General features: G+C 41.0%; 1 protein-coding gene across 1 annotated transcript; it reads right to left on the bottom strand.

Moving 5' to 3' along the window:
• Positions 1-5,343: 5,343 nt before the first annotated feature.
• Positions 5,344-11,997, bottom strand: ppp1r17 (protein phosphatase 1 regulatory subunit 17). The gene is made up of 4 exons (XM_084085785.1): positions 11,935-11,997; positions 10,472-10,606; positions 8,887-9,057; positions 5,344-5,914 (listed from the first exon to the last, which is right to left on the bottom strand). Exons 2-4 carry the CDS (start codon positions 10,539-10,541, stop codon positions 5,844-5,846), a joined length of 312 nt encoding a protein of 103 aa, XP_083941911.1. The 5' UTR covers positions 10,542-10,606; positions 11,935-11,997; the 3' UTR covers positions 5,344-5,843.
• Between the last annotated feature and the right edge of the window lie 1,190 nt (positions 11,998-13,187).

Genomic DNA, 13,187 nt, shown 5'->3' with positions numbered 1-13,187 from the left:
TCATCAAACAATATCAAGCAAAAAGAAAATGATCCTCTTTCTCTTCTCTCCAGTCCATCCAAGCCCTGAAACATGACCGTCATACCATGACAGTCATTGTCGCCTCACAGCTAGAAGGTCCTGGGTTCGATTCCCGCCGGGGACTCTGTGGGCGCTGGGGGCGTGTCTTCTCCTCCGCGTCATCAGCGCCCATACCCTAGGTGGGGTTGGCGAAAGGGCCTACTCTGTGTGGAGTTTGCATGTTCTCCCCGTGTCTCCTAGGGTAGTTAATACCCTCACTAAAACATGTAGTAATCCTGGTCACTATACTGCCTCCCCCTGGTCAGCCGGGGCGCCTGATGGAGGGGAAGGGAACTGATTGGAATAACGTGTTCCTTCCACGCGCTACGTCCAACCAGGGAAACTCTCCCCTGTCAGGTGACAAGAAGGTCAGTTGGCTCTCATGCATTGAAGGAGGCATGAGCTCGGCCCTGTCCTCCCCAGGCTGGTGGGGGGAGTGTAGTGCCCAGGATCACTTAGCAAATTGGCACTGGGTGAAAAAAGGGTTACAAAAACGAGGGATAAAAATTATTATACCATGACAGTCATGGAACCGAAAGTTCCTGGTTTTAGATTTTTTGACATTTACAACTCTCACATGTACATAAACGTTCAGATTTCAAATATAAAGTGCTACAAGTTTATCCGACCCGCGATAAGTGGCCTACCCGTATTTCCCGTATTGTTCAATAAAAAGCACAATTTAATCCAATCGCCGGCCATTTTCTAATATTTTTTGTAATGTATCAGAGTGCAATACACCTCCCAACCATTAGTGTCGCATAGTTTCTAGTGTCGCATAGAAAATGGCCGGCGATCGGATTAAAATGCTTTTTATTGAACAATACGGGAGATACGGGTACTTATCACGGGTCGGATCAACTTGTAACATCCGTGGCTCGTGGGTAAGCACTTTATATTTGAAATCTGAACGTTTATGTACATGTGAGAGTTGTAAATGTAATGTAAACCAGGAACTTTCGGTTCCATGATGCTTGTGACAGACACCTCCCCAAATGGAACCGTCGTCCAAAAACAACCTCGTCCCGGGTCTGCAAAAAAAATGTGGCAGTGTGTTTTAGGACGAGCGTTCCGTTTTCTGTGAGAGGGGGAAAAAAAGCGTGTGAAGTGTGGCGTGTGAAGAGGTTAAATTACGTGACTCTCACTCTCAAAGGGTGAGACTTGGCAGCTCTGCTTAAACCCTCAATACTTTGTAAACTTGACCTTTGGCTCGGTACTTGGTCTGCACTTTTATTCTCCCTACACCAAACCTCTTCGTCGAAAATAGACGATCTACAAGCTCACAACGCGTATGCGACGAATAGAGATGCGAGGGTTCAAGTGGTTAATGTAAAATTAAACAAGAAATGATGACTGACAGTAATATTATACCAGGTTGCTTTTTTGCCCCGATCAAACGCTACCAGCTGCTTCTCTCTGTGAGCATGTGTGTGTGTGTGTGTGTGTGTGTTAGCATACATTTGTTGTTAGCATCTAACACTCATTAGCATGCTCAGTAGCAACCAAACAGGGCTCAACTACTGCTATCTTTGTCAACCAAAAACGGTCGCGGCGGATAGACTGATGCCCAATGCCCACTTATATGAGCTCCTGAGCTTACACACCTGGAGCAAATGAATTAACGAGCGACATTAAGCAGCGCTGACGGCCGGGCAACGATACACGCTCGTCAGCCCCAGCTGAGTGAATTAGAGAGGGGGAGAAGAGAGACAGGGGAGGGCGTAAGGTTATGATCCCATAGCATGGGAGGACGGCGCCGTCTCCCCATTGGCTTAAAGGACAGCCAGTCTCCCCATTGGCTTAAAGGATTAAAGGACAGCCAATGATGAAAAGGTCGCTAGAAAGTGTTTAGAAAGTGTTGAGAAAGTGTTGAGTAGTTGATCAGTCTCTTCTTAGACCCGGTTACTCTTCAAGTAACCTGGTAAAAAAATGCAATATCTCTGAGAACCCCCTAGGGGTCCCGGACCCCCTGTTGAAGACCCCTGGTCTAAACTATATACTATTAAAAATAATAACAGTACATTGAAACTATAGTATTTTAGGTATTCAATGAGCCTAGCATCTGTTTAACTAACACGCTATGTAAATTACATTTTTAACATTGTGGTCAAGCAAAACAAGCCTCATGGGAACAAAATGAATAATATAAATGAAAATAATGACCAAGGTCTTCCTGCATGGTTGTCACATAGGGCATACTGTAGGAGTGGCGGCCATTCTTTTTTTTTTGTTTACCTCAAAACAAAGGGTATTTATTTATTAAATAATAGTATATATCTGCTTTCGGGCAGAAACCAGCTAACTCCAAAATATTTTTTCAGGAAATGAAGAAAACCTTATATATTTGTTTTAAAACAAAGCAATACTGCCTCATCAAAGTTGGTGACTTTAAATATTGTCAGATACTTGCATGTGTCATTATATTATCACCACTTTACCCCAATCCAGCTCAAGTGGAGCTGATAATGGATCTCCAAGATCACAATGCATCACAACGCGTGAATTACTGCCCTGATGCTTCATGTCACTCCTTATATAAGGCCTACATAATAAGCAGGACTTTAAATATTACAATAACTTCTGCAAAGAGCTGTTTACAGAGTTGCAGTTTCAGTAGAACTAGCGAGAGAAATGCTATGAACTCATTTCTTGTCACATTGCTCTCCTGTGTGTACAATTAATTATATTATAATTAATTGTTTTCATAACATTAGTGTCAGTGCTAAGTTTGATAAACAGGTACACTGCATAGTTACTTTTAACAGACTATGGGGGAAGAAACCCTGCCTCGTTAAACTTTCTTTTCTTTGTCTTTTGAGTCTGTGAGCCAGCAGGGGAGAGGGGGTGGAGTTAGCTGCTTTGGTCGAAAAGTTTGAGGATCCAATGGAGTTAGCTGGTTTTGTCAGAAGTAGCTTTTTAATACTTTTCATTGGTTAAATTGTTGTTAACCAACACACAGACGTAAAGTGTTCAATAGCATTGATTTATGAAAAAAAAACAAAAAAACGTAACATTGTTTTGGCTGGTTTCTGTCTAGACAGCGACGATATCATATAATTACATATTCAAATATGTTTCGACACAGAATCAAATATTTTATGGTCATGATTCACCAGGAGCCTGGATGGCTTGATTCTAGGCATAAAATAATTTATAAAAATATTTTTGGAAATCTCTATGGGAAAAATGAATGGGCTTTGGATTGGTGGAACCACAAAATAGTTCCCCCACTGCTATGCCCTCTAGCATCAATCGAGCAGAAGGTGGCAGGAAGGGTTACACCGAGAGTGAAGTGCTTGGGCCTGAGATGGTCTTAACTCATTTGGTGCCATTTATGTGTACACGTCCATTTTTTCCAAAGGCCAGAGCACCAAAGACGTGTACACGTCGAAACCGTGTTGTCAGTGTTTACCATTAGATGGCGCTGTCCCGCAACCTATGAGCCAGCATTTTCAGGCTCAGACACAGAGAGATCTAGGCGATCAGTGATCACAAGATTTAATGCTCCATCTGCTTCATGGTTAACGTCAACAGGGATCTTGAGTTCCTTTTTCTCCTTTGCATTTTTGGCAAGACATGCAATTTTCAACAGCCTTTAAGAAGTGAACGGCAGGTCGCGTGATTACCAACCATCAGGGGATCGATCATACTAAAGATAAATATTCTGTGACTACTTGAAAAGGTACGCAAAATATAAAATCGCTGGCACTATAGACGGATTTCCGCACGACGTCATCACAGAGCAGAATGCGCAATCTGCGCATGCCCGGGTGAAAGGCGCGTTCGAAAATACAGCCCTGAGCGGCAGTGAGCGCACTGGCCAATACAAACTAATAGGCGAGTGTGCTCCGGTGCGTAATTTCCAAACGCACCCATAGGCTTCCCCCTCCTCTGCGCGGTCATATTCCTCTCATGTTTACTAACAGGAAACCCGTCTATACAGCACCAAAGTCCTGACGTCACTGCCAGTAGAGGGCGCTGTTCCGCTGGTTCGTGGCTTTACTTTTTGTGTTGATATCCTCATTGGGGAATCTTAGATCGCCTCATATAAGAACTGTGTTCCAAAAATAAACACACCACCCTGGCGATTTTACTCATATGGATATGAAGCATCGACTGAAGGTATAAATGTTCACATTTACCCAAAGAGTAACACAATATAAACACTAGAAACGAGTCAAACAACCCAAAGACTACATTTCCCATGAACGCGGCTGCTGTAGCTACGGGACAGTGATTTCAGACCCGGAAGTGGTAGTTCTAAGACTTTTAAGGCAGAATTAATTCCATTTCCGCCAGAAACAGGCTGTATCAAATATGAACTAGAAAAAGTGCTCCTCGGAGCACAGGTCTCCGCCAGGTCAGGTACGTTATTCTGGCCTCCTGGTGGCGCTATAATAGGCCAATGTGAAAAGGGTGCCATTTATTCTTAGGTCTTTCACGGCAATCAGACACTGCATTCATGATTTGAGGAATTTTGTTCCAAAAATGTGTTTTGCTAAATTAGACCTGCTGGTGGCGCTATAACAGGCCAATGTGAAAAGGGTGGCATTTCTTCCTCGGCCTAGTGGGAATGTGCGTGTGAAATTTCACGGAAATCGCAAGCTGCGTGCATAGTTTGTTTGTTTGTTTACATGGCTGTCATGTATGTATGTATGTATGTATGTATGTATGACTTTGTCAACTTTTAATGTCACTTAAATAACACAAATTAAACGTTGCTTTTGACATAGGCCTACTACTGTATACGTTAACTATTCTTACTGCTATTCTACTCTTGTTGAATATTGGTGTTGGCATATTGACTATTGGTAAGCTAAGTTGATGACAAATAAGACAATCATGTTTTCATAATACCATAGTATAGCATTCTTTTAGGAGTCCTGTTGTGACTGTTGTATTGAGGGAAAAAAATGTACTATTGTTATGGTCTGAAGTAGTGATGCAAGGCATGTGTGTGAGTGCGGGCGGCAGGCGTGTTCATGTGTGTTCATGTGGCCTAGTATTTGGGTAGGGTGGCCTGGAAGGGTGTATGACTCCCGACATGAATTACAGGCCCAGTCCGGGCCTGTCCCTAGTTCAAATATGATTATTTTGGGGGGACATGTTTTCAAGAGTATGTAGAAGGTACATTTTCTTTTTAATACAACACATTACTATTTTGAAATGTATTCGTTTTACAAATGTTTTTCCTTGAAAACAAAAAAGAAAACAGAAAAAAAAAAAAAAACATCAATAATAGCGAAAATAATTGTGAAAATACTGTGTCACATGTCGCATGTTGTGAGCCTGTAGATCTGCTATTTCCAGTACATAAGAAAAAGGGCTTAAAGCCTCACTATGTAACTTTTTTTTAATGAATACAATGTAATGTCGTCCAAACTGTATGGTAGAGTGTGTTAATACAATATCATTGGGGTGGTTGTATTTTGTCTCCCAGCTCTTCTATTGAGACATTTAGATCAAAGTCAAAGGTCATGTCTCACCTAGACAAAGGATCTGACTAAAATTTTGACCTGAAGGTCAAGATTCGATTTATCCCTTGAGCATGCAGGCCGGCTCTATTAGCGCAATGGTAAAAATGTCAGCACTTGCACAGGAAACCGGGTTCAAATCCAGGGTAGAAAAGGAAAGTTACATAGTGCTGCTTATGTTTGATTCATTTGTGGAAAAAAACTACCAATACTCAATTAAAGTACAGACATTACAAACATATACTCAAGTACAGTCCTCAAGTAAATAACCAATGCAACACATTTATTGGAAACAAAGCAGAACTGTGTTCAGTTCTTGCCGTCCTTCTCTTCATGTTCATGGTGTATCACCTGCTTGTCTGTTTTCAGCTCTCTCACTCCTGAAATCAAGCACAAAACAAGTGGGACAAAAGTATTTGCATCAAACTATACTTAACACTTAACAAAAGCAAAAGTACTCTTCATGCATAATGTACCATTTCATAAATGTCTTGAAACATAAAACATTTTAAAATAATAATCAACATATTTCTAAAATAGCGATCTACAAGCTCACAAAGCGTCCTGAAACCGAGGACAAACCACATTTTTTTTTTTTTTTTTAAAGATTTTTTTTTTTGCTTTTTATACCTTTATTTAGAGAGGGACAGGGAAAGTAGGCTGACAGGAAATGGAGATAGAGATGGGGGGTGACGTGCAGCAAAGGTCGTTGGGAACGGGAGTCGAACTCGTGACATGCTGTCAGGCTGGCATTGCAGCCTAGGGTGCCTGGACCGTCACGCTACGGCCCAGGCCAAACCACATTTTATTTGAGTAAAAGTACCAAAGTATGGGCATCAAAATATACTTCAATTAACAAAAGCAAAAAGTACTCATTATTGTAACGCATTGTGAGCATTTAGAGCATGTTTATTTTAATGATCAATCAATTGATTGTGTTCCGGCTTGGATTAATGGAACTAGCATAGTATACTTTTATTTAAAACTTTTTTTATATTAATGTTATATTATCATTAAAATCAGTTTTTACAGCCGCTGGGGTGGACTCAGACCATGACTCAGCAATTCGTTTTTTTGTGAACACACGAAAAGACCTCAGAACCCTCTGAAGCAGTGTTGCCAAGTGTGTTTATTATTTAAGTGACTTTGGGCTTGTTTTTCCTGTAAAGTAGTGTAAATATTGGTAGCGGGTTGCGGTTTTGTGGGCTTGTTTCTAAATGTAGGGCATAGCAGTGGCGGCCATTGTGTGGTGCCACAGATCGAAAGCCTGAAACTCACAGTAGGTCAAGGAAAGTACCGCCACCCCCAACCGATAAATAGGATCTACAGTATATTACGTTAGTTTCATTGATCCAAGCCGGAACACAATCGATTAATTGATCTGAAAACGCAAGCGGCCCACCCATCTGACCGACCAATTAACACGGTTGTTAAAGGGTTAGTTCAGATTTTTTGAGTATTTTCTGTAGGAACTACTTACCATTAATGTAGTGGTTGCAAAGGTATTAATTGATTGCCCGAGTCCCGTGGTCAGAGTTATGGTCCGTTTCTGATAAATATGAAGTAGTTCCGGTAGATTAGTAGATTTGGTGGGGGCCGCTCATTAAAAATAAATACATTTAAAAAACTAACGTCATTTGTATTGTTGACCTATTTCTACCATATAGAGCAGGTTTCGTTCAATTTCGACCCCTCTGTCACATGTACTAATGTTTGTGTCCAGAATCACTGCGTCGCGGCAGCCTACTCACGCACAAAATATATGACACAAAAAATAGTACCATGTGACAGAGGGGTCGAAATTGAACGAAACCTGCTCTATATGGTAGAAATAGGTCAACAATACAAATGACGCTAGTTTTTTTTATCTATTTATTTTTAATGAGCGGCCCCCACCAAATCTACTAATCTACCGGAACTACATTCATATTTATCAGAAACGGACCATAACTCTGACCACGGGACTCGGGCAATCAATTAATACCTTTGCAACCACTACATTAATGGTAAGTATTTCCTACAGAAAATACTCAAAAAATCTGAACTAACCCTTTAAGTGGTCAGATGGGTGGGTCGCAAACACTTTAAAGATTGTGATGGGTGGGTCGCAAAAACTTTAAAGATTGTCAAGCGGGCCCTGATAAGGTACCCAGAGGATCAGTGCCCAGATACCTGTCCAACTATTCCTCTAGTGTGAGTGATGCCCATGGGCATAACACCAGAGGAAGCTCATCTGACTTTGTTCCCCCCAAATTCAGCTCAAACATGGGGGGAAATTCTTCTGCCACCAAAATGTGGAATGCCCTCCCAAAACCCATTAAAGATATCGACTCCCTACCCAAACTCAAAACTAACCGGCTGACCGTAACCCATTCAATCCGGGGAATGCATCTGTGTCATTTTAGATTGATTTGGCTATTAAAAAATATAAAAAATGTGTTAAAAATGTAAAGCAAACATTTTTAACTCCGATCTGAGCTTCTGGAGGGTCCCTGGAACAACATATTTTGAGATGGGGGTCTGTGGCCAAATACATATCATTTTGGGGTCCTTGACATGAAAAAGTTTGAGAACCACTGATATTATAACAACATACTTTTTTTTCCAAAAAACTGTTAGGATTTAGAAGACATTTGTAGATTCCCCAGAAGCAAAGATTTGGGTTACAAATGTTAGCTTTAAAAAACTATATATATTCAACGATTTTCTACGATTCTTCTAAAATAGCAGATGTACAAGCTCAGAGAGCGGCATTAGCTTGTATATCTGCTATTTTTGAATAGCCAAAGAAATCTCAAAATTACACAGATTATTTCCCGGTCTAAATGGGTTAAAATACAACTGGGCTGAAGTTTAAAACCTTTGAACAGCTTGGAAGTAGAATCCCCTGCCCTCCGCACCCACCCCTCCATTCTCTGTAAATATACCTTTTGATACTACTGAGCATTGTATAGTATTGTACAGTATGCATCATATATTGTTTTTTTTTTTTATCCCTCGATTTTGTAACCCTTTTTTCACCCGGTGCCAATTTGCTAAGTGATCCTGGGCACTACACTCCCCCCACCAGCCTAGGGAGGCCAGGGCCGAGCTCATGCCTCCTTCAATGCATGAGAGCCAACTGACCTTCTTGTCACCTGAAAGGGGGGAGATTCCCTGGTTGGACGTAGCGCGTGGAAGGAACACGTTATTCCAATCAGTTCCTTTCCCCTCCATCATATGTATTGTTTATGAATTGAGTACAATGGACCAACCCCCGGCCTTTTTGTGCTATCCTTTTATCATGACTAACTTGTTAATAAAGTATTCAATCAATCAATCAATCAATCAATCAATCAATCCATGGTCTCACCTGGTATATGCGGCGGGTAGTGGAGGATGGGCGTGTCTTTCCTGCGAGGTTTCTTCAGTCCGTCGGCTGGGTCGTGATCCTTGTGGCGTAGGCCCGCCTCGCCCTCCTCTAGCCCCGCCTCCATGCTGTGCTTCATCTCCTCTGCCTCCATCCTCGTCGACACCTCCTGGTCTGTCACACAGTGGTGGAAAGTAACTAAGTACATGCACTCAAGTACTGCACTTGTGTACAATTTTGAGGTATCTTTACTTTACTGGAGTATTTTTAATTTTTAGCATTTCTACTACATCTCAGAGGCAAATATTTTAATTTGAATAATTATTTGGAAACTTTAGTTATTAGTTACTTTGCAGAAATAGATAATTATATTACAAAACATACATTAACCACTTATCCCCTACTTTATACATAGGCTATTCGAAAATAGCCGATCTACAAGCTCCCAACGCTTCACATCGCTTGTAGTCTCGCGTCACCAGACAACTATTCCACAATCTCTGAATGCTATATAGAGTCTGGAACTACAACTCCCGAAATCCGCTTGAGGAAACTGGCACTTCCGTTCACGAAAATATATTTTAAAATATATTTTTTAATTTCCATTTCTGCTAAGCAGCAAGCTAAATATACTTAGATGATTTGTATTTATATTAGGATAAATTTGCGCGACTGTAAAGACGAAACGGAAGTGGGGAGGAAGCTTCACATCCGGTTTAAATTCTAAGCATGATCAGAGCTTCCGAGTCCCAGACTGTATGACCGGAAACATTTGAAAATTGTGGGAGGCAACAGTCTGGCCATGCGAGACTACATCGCTTGTAGATCTGCTATTGTTTTAATATTTTGAATAAATTGAGTACTTTTACTTTGGTACATTAAGTTGATGCGAGTGTGACTTTTGTACTTTTACTCAAGTCAATTTTGAGTACACGACTTTTACTTAACAAATGTGAGTACTTCTTCCACCACTGTCTGTCATATACAGTGGTGGGAGACGTACTCACAGAGAGAGAGAGAGAGAGAGAGAGAGAGAGAGAGAGAGCGAGCGAGCGAGCGAGCGAGCGAGAGAGAGAGAGAGAGAGAGAGAGAGAGAGAGAGAGAGAGAGAGAGAGAGAGAGAGAGAGAGAGAGAGAGAAAACATGACTAACAGTATTGTTTGTGACAGGACAGACATTTGACAGTTGGCTGCTGTTATACCATCTGTCACCCCTCTGTCTGTCTGTCTGTCTGTCTGTCTGTCTGTCTGTCTGTCTGTCTGTACAATTTACAATTTAGCAGACTCTCTTTATCCAGAGCGACTTACTGTAAGCGAGGTAAACACACACATCAAATGCATAGAGACAGTGTAGTGCCTCAGTAAACTAGGATCATAGGTAAACCAAGAACCTAGCATCAGTCTAAACAATACACTATAAAAATAATTATCTGTTCATTGAAACTAGAAACCATAGGATACCAGGTCAACAAATAAGCCTAGCATCTGTAAAATGTCTGTCTGTCTGTCTGTCTGACACATACACAGTGTGTGTGTGTGTGTGTGTGTGTGTGTGTGTGTGTGTGTGTGTGTGTGTGTGTGTGTACTCACAGTGTGTGCTGTCCTGTACTATCAGTGTGTGTTCACCGCCGAGCTCCGATCTCACACAGCCACTCGTCATCTCTGGGAGGGGCGGGAGGGTGGTCCTCGCCTAGGGGGTCGGGGACCTCCTCGACCTCTGTCCAACTGATCAAATAACACACCGCACGCACGCACGCACGCACGCACGCACGCACGCACGCACACACACACACACACACACACACACACACACACACACACACACACACACACACACACACACACACTATTCACTATTCACACCTTCACATGAAAGAAGGAAAGAAATAAAGAAAGAAAAAAGAAAGAAGCTTGTCCACATATTGTTGGGCAGCAACCTCTTATCTCCATTTTAAAGGTTTTTTTCCCCCCATAAATGAATTCCCTACTTTGTTATACTACAGTGTCACACAAAAGTAGCAAAATTACTCAAAAACACGCCTTGACATTGTAGATCGGCTGTTTTTGCTACACTTTTGAGTTTGAATTCTGAAAAGTACGAGTTTTGTAACATATGAGGTTTCCACCCCGACAGCAACGATATCACATAACACAGCAGCATGGCCCACCTGCATGAATAATTCATGAGCGGGGGGGACTGACGGACGGACGGACGAACAGACACAGACCCTCTCAGTCTGTCAATAACAGGCTGAGAGGGTCTTTGTGTATGGAGTGCTACACAAAACAATAGAATCTTTGTTTACAAGTGGAACTTTACGTCACCGCTGTGAAATCCAAAAGACGCTGTTCCCTGTACGCCCATGATGGACAAAGTATCATCAGTATAGTCAAAATATTAATGCTCCTGATCCAAATATTACTCAGCTGAAAGTTGCTGTCTCGAAACTTGGACTCCAGTTAAAGTAGCCTATTGGAGTACTTGCTTTTAATCAAATAATACAAAAAGTACATGCTTGTATTAAATTACTATTAAAAAAATATTGAAATTTTCACCAACAACAAAATCTGAAATGTGAAAAACAATGTGTTCTATGTGATCTATTTTCAGCTATTTTCACTGCTTTAAAAAAAAAAGGGGAATAAGTGGTTAATTGTATTTTTGTAAGTTTGGGTATGGGGATTGTCAAAAGTACAATATTTCTCTCTCTCTCTCTCTCTCTCTCTCTCTCTCTCTTCTCTCTCTCTCTCTCTCTCTCTCTCTCTCTCTCTCTCTCTCTCTCTCTCTCTCTCTCTCTCTCTCTCTCTCTCTCTCTCTATCTTGTCATATTACAGTGTAGCCAAAATAGCTGATCTACAATGCACACATGCAAATATAGCACAAAGACATAAAGTGTGTTGGATATGGATGGATATTAAACCTATCTTACAACTCTAACGACAGACGTGTGCCAGTGGTCAATAGAAAGAAAAAAAAAGAAAGAAAGAAATACAGAATGTATGGATAGAGGGAAGAAATAAAAGATGATAAACCCAAAAGAGTTAGATCTTACCTTAACAGTGTAGACAGACAGGCAGCTGGACAGACAGACAGACAGACAGACAGACAGACAGACAGACAGACAGTGCAGCAACACAACCACGTCAAAGCCTTATATGTACCACAGAGGCGGAGCTTGTTGTCACGCCGACAAAGTCCCATCATCCCACCCTCCCTCCCTCCGTCACTGGTGGAAAGCTGTGGTTCTCAAAGTGATTGTGTGGGGGGGTCCCAAGATGATTTGCTTAATGTGCAACATTGTTTTCTCACTCAACAGAAAACAAACCAACATACGTACAGTACAAGTGTATACAGGGTATCTGCACATTTCTAAAGTGACAATTTAGGACTTTTAAGACCTTTTCAATACCTCAAAAAGAAAAAGAAAAAAATATAATTACTGCGTCAAAAGTAATCAACAAACTATACTTAAAGAAATGGTCAAACGTTGGCCAAATTATCAAATATAACCTAAGATCGAGGCAAACATTTTGAAAATGGCCGATTTACAAGCTCCCAATACCTTTTACTTGAGTATTTCCATTTTTCTGTACTTTTCATTAATTATTGGAAAACTACTGTTATTTTGAGGCCAATACCTTTGCACTTTTACACAAGTAACACTTTGAATACAGATCTTCTGCTTGCAACGGAGTATTTCTATATTGTGGAATTGTCTTTTACTTAAAGGACGACTTCTCCTATTTTCAACGTATCTTCATATAATTGGTCCTCACTAAAGCTCATGATAAAAAGGTTTTGTCTACCCGGTCTGTGTCTCATAGGAGGGCTGTGGACACCTTTTTTTTTAGAACACAATTTCAACATTTTTATTTTTATTAACACAAGAACAATGGCTTTCTTTATAGCAAACTTTACAGGAATAGCTTGCAGTTTCTATTAGCTTGGATTACCTGGTCACTGCTAGGCGGGTTTCTTAACTGTCCACAGCCCTCCTCTGAGACACAGACGGGGTAGACAAAAATGCTACCATATTATGATGAGCATTAGTGAGGACCAATTATATGAAGATAGGTTGAAAATGGGTGAAGTCGTCCTTTAAGTAAAACAAATCCAGGGTGCAAAACATACTCTCAGTGACAATACAACTTTTAAGTTGTTGTCGTGACAAGGTCCCATTGCATATTCAATGCAAAACACACAATTAAATAATTAATCATAATTATTAATGACAATATTTGTCAACTAGAATGTCATGATCGTGACATCCCCTCCTTTCCCCCGCGCAGGTCTTGCATATCAATT

This window comes from Gymnoscopelus microlampas (genome assembly GCF_963454915.1).
Source record: "Gymnoscopelus microlampas genome assembly, chromosome: 18".
Lineage (NCBI taxonomy): Eukaryota > Metazoa > Chordata > Actinopteri > Myctophiformes > Myctophidae > Gymnoscopelus > Gymnoscopelus microlampas.
This window is presented reverse-complemented; position numbering and strand designations above follow the sequence as displayed.